The sequence below is a fragment of the Bos grunniens genome, chromosome 23 (assembly GCF_055505025.1).
Source record: "Bos grunniens cultivar Pamir isolate PY7600 chromosome 23, Bosgru_T2T1.0, whole genome shotgun sequence".
Taxonomy (NCBI): Eukaryota; Metazoa; Chordata; class Mammalia; order Artiodactyla; family Bovidae; genus Bos; species Bos grunniens.
The window spans coordinates 42,439,110-42,459,295 of NC_141187.1; the positions used below are offsets into that span (position 1 = coordinate 42,439,110).

The 20,186-nt window shown below is 46.4% G+C and overlaps 2 protein-coding genes across 37 annotated transcripts in view; one reads left to right on the plus strand and one right to left on the minus strand.

The window, feature by feature from the left end:
- The window catches only part of ATXN1 (ataxin 1), a 420,722-nt gene extending 404,731 nt beyond the window's left edge, over positions 1 to 15,991 (plus strand). For all 14 annotated transcript variants that reach the window (XM_086370177.1, XM_086370178.1, XM_086370182.1 and 11 more), the window contains 2 exons: positions 8,224 to 8,746; positions 10,013 to 15,991. In XM_086370177.1, coding sequence (XP_086226303.1) covers positions 8,224 to 8,746; positions 10,013 to 10,107 — 618 coding nt within the window. In that variant the 3' untranslated portion in view covers positions 10,108 to 15,991. The remainder of the gene's footprint in view (positions 1 to 8,223; positions 8,747 to 10,012) is intronic.
- Positions 15,992 to 19,070: 3,079 nt separating this feature from the next.
- Positions 19,071 to 20,186, minus strand: part of GMPR (guanosine monophosphate reductase) — a 60,570-nt gene continuing 59,454 nt past the window's right edge. For 19 of the 23 annotated variants that reach the window (XR_015152513.1, XR_015152501.1, XR_015152512.1 and 16 more), the window contains one exon: positions 19,071 to 19,557. Coding sequence is in view for 6 of the 23 variants with exons in the window: in XM_086370193.1 (XP_086226319.1) it covers positions 19,377 to 19,557 (181 nt within the window). In the remaining 17 variants the exon portion in view is untranslated. The remainder of the gene's footprint in view (positions 19,558 to 20,186) is intronic. The other 4 variants (XR_015152502.1, XR_015152509.1, XR_015152506.1 and 1 more) reach the window with 1 other exon arrangement.

The window sequence follows — 20,186 nt, forward strand, 5'->3', positions numbered from 1 at the left end:
TTCCTTGCTTCTGCTTGGGTGGGACTTTGACCCTAAGAAGAGAAAGGTTAGGTCCTGAAAAGTGAATGAGTAAAAGGCTTCATGCTCTTACAAGAGCTTTTGGAAGGAGGGACAGTTTAGAAAAGTCTGGAAGGAAGGCTGAACTTTTCTGGTGAGTCTCTGCCATTTCACTCTGCCTGTGTTCTTGCGGCATATTCCCAGGAGAGGTCCAGGAGCATCCCTCGCCATCGTGTTTCTGTGAAGGAAGTACCATGACCTCACGCCAGCCTGTGTGCACACAACACTGTCTGGTTTTCCTGAGTGTGAGCTGGACTGGAGGGGTCATCTAATGGTTGAGCCCTGCACATCAGTGACCAATGCAGAAACGGGCTCACACACCTCTCCTTTGCAGAAAGGATCTGGGCACCATGCCCACTGAGGAACCCCCGGCCTGGGACAGCCCCACTGGGGGAGCCCTGGCTTCCATCTTTGAGCAGCCTCTGCAGCCCTCCGTCTCATGTTCCCCAAGCTTGACTTTTCTGAAGAGTACACAACATTTTGTCAGTACAATTTATCTGTGATGAGGCTGCCTTTTTTCCGTTAGTGCTGGGCTCTGTCTCTCATTAGGGCTGTCTGTCGCTCCCCCAGAGTCAGGAGCTGCCTGCTTCCTTTTACCTCCTTGGTGGCTGCTTAATATTCCATGTCATTCTCTTCTCCCAACTCGTGTGTGTGTGTGTGCGTGCATGCGTGTGCATGCACACACACACCCATACAGCATGTTACAATGACATGCTTACTGTAAATCTACTGTTGGCTTTTCTTCCATTTCACTATTTTTTCATTTGACCGCTGTGTTCTGTGAGCCACCAGTGTCTGCATTATGCATTTAATGGGTTAGCCGGTGCCTAAAAATAGCCAGAGCCCTCCTGCAGGCAGCACAGACGCCTGTATAGTCCCTAAGCAGCCAAGGCAGACCGACTTGCCAAACATTTTACACGTGGGGCTTGGTGGATGTGAACCCTGATGAATCAGAAAGTGGGTAGTGGCTGCCCTCGATGCAAAGCTCATTACGGCCCTGGGGTCCAGTGATTGGTGATAAACCTCCTAGCTCTAATGCCAGAAAGGCTCTAGCAGAGAAGCAATATCAAACACATTTTTGTTTGTCTGTGTTCCCTCCCACTCCCCCCAAAAGAAGAAAAATACTCTGCTTTAGCATGTGTGTGATATAAGTGCCCCCAGCTTGGGGATCTTACATGTGTTATTGAAGCAGATTATCTGGGACCATTGTAGCTTATAGCTTTTTTTTTTTTTTTAAGTAGACTTTATTGTTGAAAGTAGTTTTAGCGGAAAGTACAAAGTTCCCAGACACCTCGAGTTTCCCGTTATTAAAATCTTGCATTTTAATGGAACATGTGTGACTTGTAATTGATGAGCTAATGTTGATGCATTATTATTAACTAAAGTCCATACTTTATATTAGGGTTTACTCTGTGCTGTACATGCTGTAGGTTTTGAGAAATGTGTAATATCACATATCCAGCCTTCCAAGCGTCTTAGAAGATAGCTTCCCCACCCTAAAAAGATCCTTCATGCTTTACCTATGGGTACTCCCCACCCCACCCCCAACCCTGGCAATCACTGATCTGTTTCCATCTCTGTAATTCTCCCTTTTCTAGAACGGCATGCAGTTGGACTCCTACAGTGTGTCGCCTTTCAGACTTCTATCACTCGGGAACATAAATTTACAGTGCCTTCATGTTGTTCTGTGGTTTTGAAAGCTCGTTTCCTTATAGCACTGAATAGTGCACGTTTGTTCTTTAAGGCATGCATTTTCAGACCCTGGTAGGGAGGGAAGGCAAGTGGGACAGACCCGTGTGCCCCAGAGCTGCCCTGGCACCTGCCAACTGGGTCTCTGGGAGCCAAGCGACATTGCGAGAAGAACTCAGCTCATCCATCATGTGGGGCTTGTGTTTGGAGGCGTCTCTGTGCTGGGATGTGGGTTTAATGAAACAGCTTCCACCAAAGACTGAGTCAGGCTTAGCGTGAACGTGATGAAGTGTTTTAAATAGAACACTCACAGACGCTCTTACACTCGACTGAAGAGGTGTGACTGTTTTTATTAATGATTTTTCAACATTGAAGTAAATTGGGCCTCCGTCAGCCCCTCCGTCTTTGCTCCAGTGTTTTCAATTTTTTTTTTTTTTTTGACATGGAGAATGTGGTCATGCAAACTAGCCTTCGAGGAGAGCAGACAGACTTTTGTCTATGGGTGAAACAGGACCCAGAACTTCACTTGCAGACAAAGTTAGGGATTCCCAGTGTAAGCATGTCACCGAAAGTGAGAGGTCCTCACCGACACCCACTTCTGAGTCATGTCCTCACTCCTGGATGCAGGCAAAATGTGTATATTTGCCATAGGCTCGAGAAAAAAATGCTTCGTAAAACAGAAGCCCTTCACATTTGTGAAAACAGGGATTCTCATGAAGGAAAAGGGAGACAAATTTAAACAACAGGCATTTTGTTTTCTTTATATCCTGCTCTCGGTGATACGTACATATGTGTGTGTCTAGACAGAGCACCAATCTACTGTTGAAAAATACAGCCAAACAGCATAGATGTGCGTATATGCATGCACAGTTTAGATATGGCGGTCTTTGAGTAGCTAGAGGTATTTTACTGAACTTAAACAAGAGCTAAGAATGATCATAAAAGGTGGTCAGTCGCCAGATCAGGAGGCAACACTAAATAATTATCAGCCCAAAGTGAGGATGGCATCTCCCTGTCTTGGTTTCTTCATCTTGAATAGAAGTTGGAGGCGATCGTTTTAGAGGAGCTGGTTTAGCGGGGCTGGAGAGGTGGGGGCAGGTTCCTCTTTGGAGCCCTGGGGAGCAGTGGGTGTGTCTGGAGCCACGGGAGGAGGGCGGGAAAGGGCACAGGAGGCTGGAAGGTGACCACCCCTGAAAAAGAGAGGTGCTGGATGCAAGGCATCCAGGGATGAAAGGCAGAGGGGGCCTCAAGCTGACACCAGAACAAAGGCTATTCATGCTCCCATTTCATCCTCCAGTTTGCTTCAAGTGTTTGGAAAAGGATGTATTTATGTGATGAAAAAAGAGAAACTGGCTGTGTCGAGCTGCCAGGAGTTATATAACAGGTTTTGGTCTTGTATGGTCCTGCCCTCATGAATATATTTTTGTTGGGGTTTAATCGGAGCCCATTTGAACCTCGACAAGGTCATAAAACGAAATCGTGGTTATTAGCGCAGCTGAAAGCACAGAAAGGAACCTCACGCTTGGGGAGAAAGTAACTGAAGTATGACTCAGTGAGCTCAGGGTGAGCACTGCGTCTGACAGGGGACCGTGGGGTGAGGCAGCTGTGGCTCGGCCTGGAACGGCGCCTGTGAAGAGCTGAGCGAGACCCAGGGAAGGTGCAGCTCCTCTCTGGGCCAGGAGCATGTGTCCCGCGGAGTCCCGGCTGGCAGTCGCAGGCCCAGGCAGTCTCTCTGTAGCATCTAAACACTGGCCGCTATTGGCCAGTGGTACGTTGCGGTGTTTTCACTCATGGAGGGCAAACACAGAACCAGTCTTTCAGATTTGTCCTGAGCACCCATTACAAGCCAGGAGGTGTCCTGCACCCTGGGGATAAATCAGTGAGCAAACCAGGTGGGATCTCAGCACAGCACCCCCCACCCAGAACATACCGTCTCTTGGGAGTTCATGGGCCGAGGTGAAGTGGAGAATTATGGAAGTAAAGAAAATGACACATCAAAAGATAACACGTGCTGTGGGAAAAAATAAAGCAGACTAAAGAGGATGGGGAAAAGAAGGATGCAGAATAGTTCAACAGGGTGTTTGGTGACACTCTGAGAAGGGGAACAAGAGGTGACAGGACACAGAGCAAAAAGGCTTTCAAGTGGAGGGAATAGCGGATGCACAGACCCAGAGGCACAAGCGTCTTTTGAAGTGAAAGACCAACGAGAAGACCAGCATTACTGCGGTGCAGGATTGAAGGGGTGGGATGCAGACCACGCCAGGCTTGTTCACAGGGCTTTTTCTCCCAGTGAGAAGCTGGCTTGGCCAGGACTGTGACCGAGGAGGCAGTGAGAAATAGGCTCATCCTAGCTGTATTTGGAAGAGAGAACCCCTTGGACTTGCTTGTGATTTGGATGCGTGCGGTCTGGGAGGAGGAGCCCAGGAACGTACGATGCCCAGGCTGTTGACCTGAACACTGGAAGTGTGAGGACGCGGCTCTTGGAGGTGCCAGGAGGAACCCAGGAGGGGCGTATCAGGGGTCTGTTTGGGACATGTTCAGTTAGAGTTGCCAGTATATAGCCAAGTGGACATCGCCAGGTAACATGGTTGCCAGTATCCAAACAGGCCTTGGTGAAATTACTGGTTTTGTATGCGTGTTCTGGCTCCTCACTGAAGGCAGGAACTAGGTCTTAAACAGTAAGTCTCACACTCTCAGTGTTACATTTTGAACTTGATTCAAACTGCAAAACCTGGAATGTGAAGCACTTAATAATATTTCTCAGCACCAGAGGGAGCCCCACACGGGCCTCAAGTTCAAGGAATTCAGACTCATTTCTGGTTTAAAGCGACATCATGTCCCAGAATCCCACCATGTCTGTTTCATATCCACAGTCGTACCTGTTGGCCTTGACAGCATGTTTTGAGGCAGATAATGCTCCTCTGTAAGGGAATTTCAAGCAGCAGACCCAGCCATATACATTCTCACTGGAAAATCTGTCAGTATGATTTCTTCATTAATTGTTAATGATTAGTTAACCTTTGAGAATGTTTATGACCTTCTGAGAAACCTAATTGCAAAATGAAAATACTTTTGTTATGACTACTTCAGTGTGCTTATTTGAGATATGTGTAAATGAGAGTTTAACCTTCACTTGAGGAAGGGCAAAACCTTACTTTAGTTCACATATATCCAGCCCCCCCCCCAAAAAAGTGCATTACCTAGATAATTCAGGCTACAGCATTAGGAAGGGAAGAATATTCATGAGGATAAATATTAGCGAGGATAAATAACTAGGAGAAAGATAACATGGGGCCTGAGCCATGCAGGTAAGCCATGCTTACCACAATCAGATGACCTGAATCTTCTGCTCCTAATTTGTATGGACCCAGCTGAAGGGGTGGCATCTTTTCCTGGGATGGCAGAGCTCTCTGGGGAGAAGACAAAGCAAGCTTTTAGGAGGAAGGGACCAAAGGCAAGCTTTTGAAATGACAGAGATTTCCCCAAAGCTCTCTAGGTTAAAATAACCCATTATCATTGCCCTTTTCAGCATACCTCTCAAATATTCTCCTCTCTCCTCATCACTTTTCTTTCATGCATTATTAGGTAGGCTGTTCAAGCTATCAGGCACCTCACAGAATTTCATTCTAAGACCTGCTTTTAGAGTTTTGAGATGATAGAACAATGAAGGGCTTTTAAAATGCCCCCAAATATGGTGTATGTAACGGGGGAGCAGGTACATCTGTATCATTCCTTATGGAGTCATCAGTAACGTTACTTGTCACAAAGGCTTTGAAGCCATCTTCTTAATGAGTCTGTTGCACTTGGCAACATGTAAAAGTCTTCAGGTAGATTTGTACACAGAAGTTATTTTCAGAATGTGAACACCGGCTGCTCCGAGGGATGTGTGTAATATGGCTGACACAGCAAGAACCCCTTGGTTGGTAGTTGTTGGGCTGACCGTCAGCACAGCTCTACCCAGAAGCAGGGCTCACCTAGGAAATGCAGCCAACAGTCCCCACTTGAAGTAGGATTTGTTTCCTCTACTCTGTGTATGATGATAATGGCTTTAAGAGGTTTGGGACAGGATTCATGGAACTAGCTCCAGGTTGGTCCTCCCAATTGGAACTCAGTGGGTATCCCCATCTGATACTATAACGCGTAGGTATGTTTGTATACGTCTGCATGATGTGAACATAGCTCTGTAATTGAATATCAGCCTCATATATAGAGAGATACTTGATTCACATAGCAGATGTAAGGCTGATGCTATTTCACAATTTTTTGTCTCATGGAACAAATCCATAACCTCGGGTCATTGGATTCTATTTATTCCAAGTAACATTCACCACTTTGGGGGTAGTGTAAATGTTAAGTTCATCTCTTCTGGTGATACTATAATATCTTTGTTCACAGGGGCAGAGATCATAACATAAGAAAAAAGAAAACGGGTTTGGGGGCTACAGAGACTGGGATTAAATCCCAACTCCATCAGGGTATAGTCATGACATTAGGTCACTGATTCAATCTCTTTGACACTTAGAGATCCTTAGTTGTAAAATCGGAACAACAGCATTTTTCTCACTAGTTTATGTGAGTGTCAAACAAAATACTTTTTGTGAAGTGTGTACCTAAATGTTTAACAGATAGTAGGAACTCAAAAATTTTTTTAATTCTCTTTTCGTTATTCAGATAGTCCATAACAATGAAATTTTCCCCAGATAATATGAACATTTATATGGGCTCATGCCCACACACTGGAGAAGGAAATGGCATCCCACTCCAGTATTCTTGCCTGGAGAATCCCATGGACAGAGGAGCCGGGCAGGCTACAGTCCATGGGGTCGCAAGAGTCGGTCACAACTTAGCGATTAAACCACCACCATGCCCACACACATACTGTAGTCATAGGCTTTCATATAAATTCATTCTAGTTGTTTTTTCTAAAAACACTTAGGTCTTCTATGGAGCAAATAAAATATATCATTCAAGAAGTGCATCTAAAACAGGATTAATCACAGTTATCAAAAAAAATAGGTTAAGTAGAAAAGCCACAATCCATGTAAATTACATGAAATTATACTACTTTTAAAGTGAGATAGCTTAATTATTTATGTGTTTCTGGATGTGTGCCTGTGCATGAAATTCAACAACATTTTCAATATTATTGTATTTAGTCAATACAGCCATCTTTCTATATCTGCGGGTTCCACACCTGTGGAGTCAACCAATCACAGATGGAAAATATTTATGGAGAAAAAAAATTCTAGAAAGTTCCAAACAGCAAAACTTGAGTAGTTCCTAGGCAACAATTTACATAGCATTTACATTATGAGTAATGTAGATGAGTTAATGTATGCAGACAATGTGTGTAGGTTATATGCAAATACCGTGCCCTTTTATATGGACTTGAGTATCCTTTCAGTCATTTCAATGTATCGAAATTTATGGTAATACATGGCACACGTGTGCGTGCTCCAGTCGTGTCTGACTCTTTGAGATGCTATGGACTGTAGACCGCTAGGCTCCTCTGTCCATGGGATTTTCCAGGCAAGAATACTGGAGTGGGTTGCGATGCCCTCCTCCAGGGGATCTTCCTGACCCAGGGATTGAACCTGCGTCTCCTGCACTTCCTGCATTGGCAGGCAGTTTCTTTATCACTAGCGCCACCTGGGAAGCCTGCAGCCTAGAGAAAACAACAGCTACTGAAAGCATGCTGGGCTTCCCCTGCTTTCAGTATTTGTCTTTCAGACAAAAGAGAGACTGACTGGAGTGCCTGGGCCTGACCGTGTGGCTGGGCCAAGCCCGTGAACTGTTTTGTATTCACTGCACCCTCAAACCCCTGCAGTGTTGCCCGGTTTCAGGTCCTGGGGAAGCCCTCCCTGTTTTCTCCAGCTCTCTTTGGTTCTCCTTCTCCTAAATTCCTAGAATATGCATTCATTTGTCCAACAAATACTTATTTTCAACTACGTGCCAGGTACTCTTTTCGGGGCCAGGGACACAGTGATGAACACGTAAGTGCCTGCCTCATGAAGCTAAAATACAGTCTTAACTCTGATGCCTGTTCAGCGCTGCCATCGGTGAGGATAGCATCTGTCCAGTGATTAATAAAGCACAGGAACATACTTTGGGCTTGAGTCACATGCAGCGCTCAGCGCCTGAACACTAAGTAGGTGTTCCGTCATCCTTAGGGGGGGTCCACTGACTTGTTTTAACAGAGACCAGCTACAGAGCAGATACACAGTAAAACTATATTTTGAATACTGAATTTAACTTTGACTGGCTTCGCTATACGGTAAACACAGGTACAGCAGAAAATTAAGAGGCTTATTTACATGTGTTGGTAGAGGCAGACTGGGGAACTGAGTCTGTCTTTTCTTCCCATCAGCTTATGTGCGAATGTATGTTTGTGTACATGTGTATATGCGATAAAACAAGGATGAAACATCTTCATCTTTTCCTTCTTTCTCTTCTCCCTCTCTCTCCCTGTTCCCACAGGTCAGCGTGGAAGTTTTGGTAGAGTATCCTTTTTTTGTGTTTGGACAGGGCTGGTCATCCTGTTGCCCGGAGAGGACCAGCCAGCTCTTTGATTTGCCGTGTTCCAAACTCTCCGTCGGGGACGTCTGTATCTCGCTCACCCTCAAGAACCTGAAGAACGGCTCTGTTAAAAAGGGCCAGCCCGTGGATCCGGCCAGCGTCCTGCTGAAGCACTCAAAAGCCGACAGCCTCGCGGGCAGTAGACACAGGTATGCCGAGCAGGAAAACGGGATCAGTCAGGGAAGCGCCCAGATGCTCTCTGAGAACGGCGAACTGAAGTTTCCCGAAAAAATAGGATTGCCGGCCACGCCCTTGCTCACCAAAATAGAACCCAGCAAGCCCGCGGCCACGAGGAAGAGGAGGTGGTCAGCGCCCGAGACCCGCAAACTGGAGAAGTCGGAAGACGAGCCACCTTTGACTCTTCCCAAGCCTTCTCTCATTTCTCAGGAGGTTAAGATTTGCATCGAAGGCCGCTCTAACGTAGGCAAGTAGAAGCCGCGTGGGGAAGGGAAAGCTGGCCCTCCTTTATCATTTGTATCCAGATTACAGATGTACTGTAGGTTAAATAACTCAGTATTTACATGTTATCCTCTTACTTTAGGGTTCTGTTATAACCTTGTCTTTAGAGTTACAGCGGGCGTTGGGCAGGCGATCGGTGCATATGCTTTTTCCAGGCGTGTCTCTCGGCAGGTGGGGTGCCAGGGTAGGTCCAGCCCAGGCTCCAGGCAGGTGGTGGGCATCCTGGTTGAGATGAAGGTGGCCCCATGGCACCCGCCTTTTCTGGCATCGTGGATGCACCCACGGGGGCACCGACTTCCACCGGCTTCAGAGGGATGGTCTACGGGAAGGGAGCTGCGTCAGGGGGGTGTGCGTGTGCCTGGGTGACACTTCTGTGAGGGTGTCTTTCTCTCTGCCTCCCTCTCTCTTGCTCTCAGCACCAGATTGGAGGTCTGGGGGAATGTCCTCAGGAGGTTCTCCCGTGCAGAGTCAGCATCGGGGCCTCCGAGAGAGGTACCAGACAGCAGATGGAAAGCTAACCGTGTAAAGGAACATTCCCCGCCCCCCCCCCCAACTTATTTTACAATAAAAGCAACTTTTAATCATAGAGATAAATATATATATATATATATATTTCCCCCTATGGGGCCTGACTGCACTGATATTTTTTTAAAGAGCAACTGCCACCCATGGGATTTCGTTTCTGCTTTACTAGTGCAGTAGTGATGTCTCCAGGGCATCGTGGTGGGCAGGCGGCCCTTGCTGGCATCGCTCCGCACTGGTTGGGGGGGGGCGCTGGGCAGCAGGGGTGGGGGAAAGTGAACACCCCCTCCAGTCTCTGTGCAGTGTTAGGAAAACCAATCAGGTTAATTGCATTGACTTCGCTCCCAAGAGACAGACAAACTGCCCTTCAAAAGAGCTGCAGAAGCTCTTTGCTTTGGGTTTGCAAATCTTTTGTCTTTTAACTCTAGTACTGTTTATAGTTCATGACAATGGACAACTCGGGTGCCACTTTTTTCAGATTCCAGTGTGACGTGAGGAAATAAGATTTTGAAGATAAGCATATATATTACTATCTCTAAGTACTTAAAATGCCGTTCACACTTTATTACCAAGCATCTTGGTCTCTCATTCAACAAGTACTGTATCTCACTTTAAACTCTTTGGGAAGAAAAACAGAAAAGAAAAAAAAAAAAACTAAGTTGCTTTCTTTTTTTTTTTTTTTTTTTTTAACACTGTAACTACATTTCAGCTCTGCAGAGTTTCTCACGGAGCAAGATGCTGAAAGTTTCAAAGTGGTTTCAAGGGATGAATGTGAATTATGAACTTGTATGTGACAATGAATGACCACCAAGTACAGCCTGACAGGAGGCACTCTTCACTTTGATGTCTCTGAAAGGATTTAAAAAGCATATGCAGAGCTGGCAGAGGAACTGAGAGGGAAGGGATGGGGAAAAAAAAAAAAAAAAGAATACTCACTTTTGTCCAGTGTTTTTCTTTTTAAGATGAACTTTTAAAGAACCTTGCGATTTGCACATCTTGAGTTTATAAATTTGTGTGATATTCCTGCAGTTTTTATCAAATAACATTGTGGGAAAGGCTTGGGGGACTGAACGAGCATAAATAAATGTAGCAAAATTACTTTCTAACCTGCCTAAACTCTAGGCCTTTTATAAGGTTATGTTCCTTTCAAGATTCATTTTTGGTCTTCTTACCGTATCTGTCACATAAAACCAGGTCTTAGCAGGACAACTCTGAGAATTTTCTTCAGATTCATTGAGAGAGTTTTCCATGAAGACATTTATATATGTGAGCAAGTTTGTTTTTTTTTAAGAAAACAATTATTATTGTTGTTATTAATGTTATTTTCAAAATGACTTTCTTTTTCCATCTGAAATCAAGATTTAATGTTTGGTACAAACCCAGATAGGGTCTTTCACAGTTGAGACCTTTTATCCCCAGAGATCTGAAAAATTGTTTGTGGGTTTTGAGTGTGCGTTTTAAGTGCTTAAAAGTTTTATAAGGAGAGAGAAATTTTTAAATATTCTTACTTGGAATGGCTGCAAAGAATCTGAACAAATACCTGATTTTTCTTTTGCCATTGAAAATAGTACTTTTTCCATTTCACAGATTAAAAAAAAATTCTCGTCAGCCCACATTCTGGCTTTCCAGTATTCCTTCACATTTAGCTCTCAGCAGAACTGATGATTTTTAGAAACCATTTCTGGGGTGTACCAAAAACATTGGAGTAGGTTTTGAACTGCTAGATCAGTCCTTGACTTTCTTCGGTGTTCATTACCCTCTCAGCATGCTAGCAGAGAGCTGGGTGAGTCCATTCTTGCAGTCATATTGCTTATTTAGTGCTGTATTTTTTTAAACGTCTCTGTTCAGAGAACTTGCTTAATCTTCCATATATTCTGCTCAGGGCACTTGCAATTATTAGGTTTTGTTTTTCTTTTTTTGTTTTGACGGTAAGAGGAATAAGGGGCTGCCATACAGACTTTGTCCTCCTCAGTCCCATTCACGTGGACTCAGAGAAACACCCACCACCTTTTGGCTTCTTTTGAGTATTGAACTAACCGGATCCACACCTCCAACACTAAAACGGGAAAACATGCGTGGTTTGGAGCAATAGGAACATCATCATTGTTTTTCGTGCTTTTGTTTCAGGTATAGGAATTATCAAAGAGTCGGTTCTTTCTAAACATTGTCCCGTTTCACCTTCCTGCTTCTTTAGTGTGGGCAATACTTTCCGTGCCAATAGAGTCTGATCAGTGTGCTCTAGAGAAAGTGTAGGTAGGCCCCTCTTGGCTTTTTCCTTATTCTCTCCATCCTTTTCCTGTGCCGGCCGGCCGGAGAAGGGCTGGAAGGAAGGAGCCAGGAAGGGGAGAGCCTCCTGCTGGGCGATTGCCCTGCTCGGGGAAGCCGAGGCCCCGGGGCAGGGAACTTTCGGAGGAGCCCCGCGTTTCCCTTCCCCTGGTGCAGAAAAGAGCAAACAAAGGAGATCGTCCCCTCCTCTCCGCGAGGAATAGTGGCGCGCAGACGGGAAGCAGGCAGACTCATTTCTAAGGCGCACTCTGGGGCAATCGAGCCAGGATCAGCCCCTGTTCCACCGTCCTTTCCTCAAGTAGGTGGGCCCCCACCCGCTCAGGTCTGTATCCTGGAGACTTGGAGCCCTGCCTCCTCCGAGCGTGAGCAGGAAGCGTGGTCCACCGCGTGCGCGCCTTCCGAGCCTCGGGTGCAGGCGGCTGCGGAGGGGCCGGGCCTCCTGCGGACAATGGCCACCGCTCCTCTGTGGCAGCTCTCGCCTCCAAATAGGAAGGCCATCCGGAGGACAGGGGCCCTCCTCTCGTTGGCACACGTGGGCGAGTGCCGAGGCCCCCAGAGCAGCCCGGTCACCGCACCCGCGTAGCCCACCTAACATTGCCGGGCGTAGAAACTCTCCGGCGCCGCGCAGCTTGCGAGGAGCAGCCATGTGCCTCTGTGCCGTGCCCACTTTGCAATATTTACCTAACCCATCTTTTGTTCTTCTTACCCGTTTTCCATTTTTAAAGTAGTAACAGCAGGCCTTTCGCGTTTACAGTGGAACACAATCACAAAGAAATTAGTCAGGGAGAAAAGAAAAAAAAATTCACCAACAAACAAGGACCTCTCTTTCTAGGGATTTCTAAATCTATAAAATGACTGTTCCTTAGGATGTTTCAACTTCAGAATTATCTCAGTTTGGGCCACATTGGGGGCGGGGCGGGACGGCTAGAGAGATGGATACCACTTACCTCAAATCTTTTCAAGTGGAAATCCAAAATTGCTTTTTCATTTGGACGTTCAGGATGATTTTCTATGTCGGTCAATTTTGTGTCTTTTCCAACTCACCCCCATTTGTTTTGGGAGGAATTTCTTCTTTTTTTTCCCATTGCTGTCCTCAATCCCATCTCACCCTGAATCATGACCCTTTGTGTGTTCGGTTAGGTGAGCGCTTCGGGTTTTCTCGCCCACCGGGAAATGGCAGCACCCCCTCCTCCTCCCCCCCAAGGAACTCTGCAGAACCTTTCACACCTCTAACTCAGGGACGGGGCTGGCGTGTGTGTGGTACACTGACGTGTCCAGAAGCAGCACTTTGACTGTTCTGGGAGTAGGGTTGTACAACTTCAAGGAATGTTTGGATTTCCTGCATCTTGTGGATTTCTCCTTAGATACTGCATAGATTGCAATATAATGCTGCATGTTCAAGACGAACAGTAGCTCCTAGAAATCATAAAATCCACTCTTTGCACATAGTTCGATCTTTACTGAAATACATTGCCAAAATTTACTTTTGTTGTATAGCTTTGGAATTTTTTTTTTTAAGGAAACAATCGACAATACCGTTTAACATCTGTGACTACTAAGGAAGCCTGTTTGTTTCATAGAGGAAAAAAAAAGTCTCAAATGCTTTTGAAGACACTAAATGCCATGCTGTTTCAGATCTGGGTGAAGAAGCAGAGCTCTGGGGATGGAAGGCCGGGCTTTTTGAGCTGTGTTGGTTGTCATGGCTACTGTTTGATGAACTGTAAGCAGCTCGACAAACCGTGGTCCGTTTCCTCCTAAAACCCTTTGCACATCCTATGTCCTAGTCACCCATGATAATCCCAGGTGAAAAAAGGGCCAGCAGTCTCCGTGGTCCAATCCCGCTTCTTCAGGGTGACGTGAAAGCAAAGGAAATGACGCTGTGTGGGCTTTTCAAGAGAAGCGGAAGTCTCTGCTTCCCACCTTTGTTTTCAACCCAGAATTTCTGAAATAGAAAATTTAAGAACACATCTAGTAATAACTATACAGAGAACATACTTGGCTATAAAGCACATGCCTATCTATGCCATTGTGTTAGGTTGGTTTCCTCTTTTTTTCCTCCACGGACAGTGTTGTGTTTCTGTTGATAGGGAAACTCCAAACTGTTTGCACATCTCTACTCCGGAGCTAAGATTTCTTTTACATAGATGACCTCGCTTCAAATAAGTTACCTTACTGATAGATCTTTTCTTGTAGCACTATACCTTGTGGGAAATTTTTTTTTTTTTAATGTACACCTAATTTGAGAAGCTGAAGAAAAAAAAAACTTTGAAGCACTCACTTTGAGGAGTACAGGTAATGTTTTACAAAATTGCACAAAAGAAAAATGAATGTCAAAATGATTCATTCAGTGTTTGAAAGATATGGATCTGTTGAAACAATGAGTTTCATACCTTGTTTGTAAAAAAAAAAAAAAGCATAAAGGTTGAAAGTTACATGTTTTTTTGTATATAGAAATATGTCATGTCTAAATGATCAGATTTGTATGGTTATGGCCTGAAAGATTACTACTTAAAAGGCTCTTCAACTATGCCTATACTTCCTCTAGGTTTTTGTTACATAGAACCCTCTTCTGAGGGAGACTAATTCTGTATTTTGCAATTAGAGAATACTGTTCATTCCTATGCCGAAAGTACTTCTCCGAGCTCCCTTCTTAGTTTAAACTCTTAAGCCATTGCAACTCCTTTTTCTCCAGAGATGATGTTTGACATTTTCAGCACTTCCTGTTCCAGTAAACCCAAAGAATATAATTCTGAACAAGAAGTGTTTGTAACAAGGGATCCTGGCTACCAAGAAAACGGGGCTCATCACGAGGACACACACACACACAAATGTTCAGCCTTCTCTGCCCCCCGACACCTCATTTCAATGGCGGGGGGTGGGGGGTTAAACAAGAATTTTAGTTGAGATGCCTCATTTCACTTTGGTTTTTTTTTTTTTCTTTCTTTACCATTAAGAGGCCAAAATTAACGTGGAGCAACTTCTCAGAAGTCATATTCTGTCCAGAAATCAAGCCAGCAGAAACTGGACAGCTGGCAGGGGAGGGGCAGGATGTTGGGCAGATCCCCCCTCCAGTTCTTAAAATTCAGAATCTGAGCCCCTCCCTACATTACACGCAATGTTTCTGGTAGCTGACATTCACCTGTACGACGGCGGGAGGGAACAGCGGCTTCAGTTCTCGCGTCCTCACGACTTGCATACAAATGGTTCAGCTGTATTAAAATTAAGTGCTTTTGGCCAATAGGTGGTAGCTCTCCAGTAACCGTCTCTTAAGAATTTCCGTCACTTTTCTCAGCTGAAAGGACTCCAGTCTTCCACTGCAGATAATTGGAGACTTCACCCAAGTTTTCTTTCCCTTTAGTTTGTTCGTTTGCTGTCTGGGACGGCCGATGAGCCAGTCTCCTTTTCCATGGCCAGTCTGAAGGCCCCCTTTGGAAGTGCTGTTTGCAGTCATCCTTGCCGAGGTAACAGGAACTGTCCTCTGGAATAAATGGCAAGTCTGAACAGTTACCAAGCTGGGTGTGTAGGTTTCCTCTGGTTCCTAACACGAACCGCCTACTCTTCAATTAATCCAGTTCAGGAGTGGGGTGAATTTCTTTATTGTCAGTGAACATTAAACTTGATACCTGTGTACATCAGTTCTGTGAATTTGGCCTTTTAGGGGAGGTTTTTTTTTTTTCCTCCTCAGCCTTCACTGCTCCCTGTACACCCAAATTAGTGTCAGCTGAAAGGCTCCAGCAGAGCCCTGCCAGCATTTTCTGGTGGCCTTTGGTTAAGACAAGAGTCCTAATTTCTAGCCAGTGGGGTCCTGGCCCCAGGGCCATCTCTGAGAATCACACCGAATGTGTTTTTCTAATATCAGCTCACGACCTACCAACCTTCCAATTGTACGCCTCCCACCGGCCAAGGAAAAAGAGACACCAGAACTTTGAGGGCACTATCAGACTGACATGGCCAGTACAGAGGAGAACTAGGGAAGGGATGATGATTTGCACCTTATTGAAAAGAAAAACTTAAGTGCATACATAGTTAAGAGCTTTTATTGTGACAGGAGAACTTTTTTCCATATGCGTGCATACTCTCTGTAATTCCAGTGTAAAATATTGTACTTGCACTAGCTTTTTTAAAACAAATATTAAAAAAAAAAAGGAAGAATTCCTATTCTATTTTCTAATCGTGGTGTGTCTATTTGTAGGATACACTCGAGTCTGTTTATTGAATTTTATGGTCCCTTTCTTTGATGGTGCTTGCAGGTTTTCTAGGTAGAAATTATTTCATTATTATAATAAAACAATGTTTGATTCAAAATTTGAACAAAATTGTTTTAAATAAATTGTCTGTAAACCAGTACAAGTTTATTGTTTCAGTATACTCGTACTAATAAAATAACCGTGCCAATTGCAAACGTGTCTGTGCCTTGTGTCAGGTCCTTGGAAACCAGGGAGGCTGAGGAAGTGGTGGGCCGCCTTCTTGATCCGCTGTGATCGCTGGGTAGGTTTGTGGTGGCAAAGGTGACATAAGGCTTTGCCTTTCTTACTAATTTTGGGGAGTGGTAAGTGGGTCGGTTGTGCTTGAGATGAGAATCAGATAAAAGTCAGGTTTCAACATCTGATGTTTCAGCTCATTCCATTTGTTTCTCCTCTCTGCACACTGCTGTTTTTACAAGAGATTTTTCTTCTCAACAGAATTTGGCATCTTTGTGGGCTTGTAGCATTATCGGTATGTTTCTGTAAGCTTTGCTGCACACTGGTTAATGGTCTGAAGGTGGAAAGTTCATTTGTGTTTCTTGGAGTTCATGCCTGTTAGAAACTCAGAGGTTTGCACGGTGTCCGCTCTCAGATGGAGGAGACTTGGCAGTTGCCCCAGAAAGGAATTCCTCCAGGACCCAGTCAGGTAAGGCCCTCTACCTGCATCTGCACACGTGGCTGTCCAATCCTTCCAGGCTCCAGCTTCTGCAGCGCTGGAAGAGAACTCTTGGCATCCAATTCAGCGTTGTTGCTCACCCCAGGCAGGGACGGGTATCTCTTTTCCTGTTAGTCGTCTTGTTTCGGTGTATCGGGACATCTCACCAGGACTCTGCTGTTAGGCCTGCGGCATCGAGGTCCTGTTGTACTAAGAATGCTAGTGTGAACGAATGTTGGTGTGTAAATTAGCAGTGATGCACTGAGCCTTGAAACCCAGACAACAAGGCTGTTCAAGCCCTCATCCTCCAGAACAGTCTGGGCAGACGTGGGCCGCTCTGATGCAGCAGTCTGGACCGCCACCTGCTCTGCTGTTGTAATAGTAGCTGCTAATGGTCCTGACAAGTCTGGGTTCCAAGAGCTGCGAGTCTTACCTGAGCCAGTCTGGTTGATGAGAGGAAAGCCTTTGCTTCACAGGCGGCAACGAGGTCGACCTTGAAACCACCAGGAGCCTACAGTGCACAGGAAGCCCTGTACAATCAGCAGGTCGGAGGGCATCCAGGGCAGGCTCCCCCACGCCCACTGCTACTGGAGGCAGCGATGAACCTGCAGAGGGTCAGGGAGCCTTAGAAGTGAAACCTCTGCTTCAACATGTTCCTGATGAGGTTCTGGCTTCTGTGATCTGTTTTCGCTTCCCTAAAAACCAGGTGAGTGAGGAACTGCCTCACTCCCCTTGGTGGAAACAGAGCGGGTAGTCTGGAAAGTCTTTGCACAAGATGGATAAAGCAGGCACACGTCCTCACAGATAGGACTGGACAGCCCCAAGCCAAGACAGAAGTATGAAGGATGCTGTTCTGGAAGTTTCCTGACTACTTACTGGCAGTCCCTTTTTAAGAGGTTTAAGACTTCTCCTCCACTTCTTTCCCTTCTTTTGCCATAAAGGATCTCTTAAAACTAATGAACTCAAGGGCTCGAGTGTGACACACATTTAGCACAGGTACAGGGGTTCACACCTCAGACAACCAGACAGAAAAGGTGGGGTACCTCCAGCAGCAACGCAAATCCTGCCAGAGGTTCAGTATCCTTCAAACCCTTGAGTGTGTGGGTGTTCGTGTTCCTACAAGAATTACTCTGGGTGGATTTAGGAGGAAAAAGTATTACCATGGAGCTCAAGTTGCTGGATTTTTGAATGTATTCTTCTAAGACTGGACCATGAAGAAGGCTGAGCACTGAAGAATTGATGCCTTTGAGTCATGATGCTGGAGAAGACTCCTGAGAGTCCCTTGGACAGCAAGGAGCTCAAACTGGTCAATCCCAAAGGAAAACCACCCTGAGTATTCATTGGAAGGACTGATGCTGAAGCTGAAGTTTTTCCAATACTTTGGCCACCTTATGCAAAGAGCTGACTCATTGGAAAAGACCCTGATGCTGGGAAAGATTGAGGACAGGAGAAGGGGGCGACAGAGGATGAAATAGTTGGATGGCATCACCAACTCAACAGACATGAATCTGAACAAACTCCAGGACATAGTGAAAGGGAAGCCTGATGTGCTGCAGTGCATGGGGTCACAAAGAGTCGGACACAACTGAGCAACTGCATGAACAGCAAAGACTATAAACTCAGGCCTGTGAGTCCCTGGAGTGTGGTGGTTTGTTCGGATTCCTCATAGTGTCAGTCACCAGGAGCATCGGCTGTTAATTCGCTCTCATGCAGCAGGAATGAGTGGCTCCTCTCTCCTCTAGGGCCGTCACTTGTCTCGTCAAAGAAAAATTAACTCCTGTATCTGCTTCTTTAGCCCCATTTAAAAGGAAATGAAGCAAAACATCCTGGGCTGCATACACTTCCCAGTCCTAATACTCAAGTAATGCTTCAAAAGAAGTGGCCAGTCATTAATGCACGCGGGTTCACCGTTTAGACAAGTGTCACCGTGCACTGGGGTGGGACTCCCACCAAGGCCATGAGTCTTTTCTCCAACAAAGTATGAATGTCACCAATGAATGAATGGACCCTTAGCAGTACCCAGGGTCCCTCCTGGGGAGTATTCATCGCTGTGACGAGGGGTCGCTAGCTCCGATTCTAAACCAATGTCAAGGCTTCAGCTGCTTTTTTTCACTGGGACTCTACCTGCCAACTTTTTAGTGGATAACCTTGCAATGGAAAAATCCCCTGGAACTTCAAAATAATGTTCTGTTTTTGAGAGAGAGGACAGCCTGGAACTGAGGGGGAGAGGGGAGAGATGGAGGGAAATGAACCTAACGAAAACCCAGGACAAGACTAAAAGCAGCGTGAGCACAGTGACAGAGGACCTGTTACCCAAAGGCATGGGTAAGAGATGTGGCGACAGTGTGTCCCCGCACCTTGGGGACACCTAGAGGAAACCAAGTTCAGCTGTCCGGTTGATTGCTCTCATTCTTCTGCAGCATCTGTGAGCTGGATGGAGCGGGGGCTGGCTCCCCTGGCCGCGGCCCCACCCTTCCCACCCAGGTACCTTGACCACCAAGAGCCAATCATGGGAAGGAAGCAGAAAACCCCCAGCTCCCCCAACAATGTGGTCCTGTAAATGCAAACTCCAGCACGCAAGCAAGTCTTCATAGCATTATATTAAAGTGAAACTTTTCTTTAAAAAAAAAAAAAAAGGCATGAGTACTCGTTTTAACAATGAGGTTACACATTTCGGGCAGGTAAGCTCTAACCGCTGACCCACTGAGTGCCTGACTTCTGGGCCCCTCGACCTAGGGGAGCCCCGCAGCCTCCAGGTGACGGGAGAAGAGGGGGCAGCCCCCACACCCCAGGACCTGCTGGAACCTCTGCCCTAACACGAGGAGGGAGATGGAAAAGCAGGCGTGTGTGGATGCCTCCGCTGGCCGGAGGTGGCCTCGTCCTCAGGGTTAGCTGAACACGGTGTTGTGTTGCTGGGTCACTCGGATGAACGTCGCCCTCCTGCTGAGCTCTTTGAGTTTGGCGGCCCCCACGTAGGTGCAGGTAGACCTCAGTCCCCCGAGAATATCCAGAATCGTGTTCTCGACATCCCCTTTGTAAGGCACTTCCACAGTCTTGCCCTCAGGGGCTCTGGAAGAAAAAGGAAGCGTTTCTTTCAGTCTGGTTCTTTTCCCTGAACTACCCAGCCAGGATCCCCAGCTTTGGCACTTGAACCCACCCCAAGGCACTCGGGCAGCTGCATGCCACTCTCTGATCCAACCCACCCTGGGAGGACCTCAGCCTTGCTGCACACGCCACGTGGGTCAGGCCAGCATCGCGGGTGAACGCACTCCTCCCACCCAAGACGCACAACCTGGCTGCTGACTGCCCAGAGTGCTGGGAACACACAGTCTCCATCAGCAACTCCTGGAAGAGTTGCAGACCTGGCCCGCACCCCACCACCTCCTTCAGGTACGCGACACCTTCCATCGGAAACCAGCCCCCTCTTTCCATCCTCTGCTAATCTGTATACGGGCCTCCAGCTGACCCAGAGTCCAGAACACCGATGGGGTGGGGGAGCAGACCTCACGGCCACCTCCCACCAAGGCCTCTCCTGCTGGCCCACCCTAACCAATAACAGAACAAGCCCAGAGTGTGCCCTTCCCCCGTACCCCTGCCAGCCCTCCAAATGGCATCAGACAGAGCATCTTCACAGGAGACGATCGAGAGAGGAAGAAGGGACAGAGAAAATGGACAAGTGGGCACTGTGAGGTTGCATG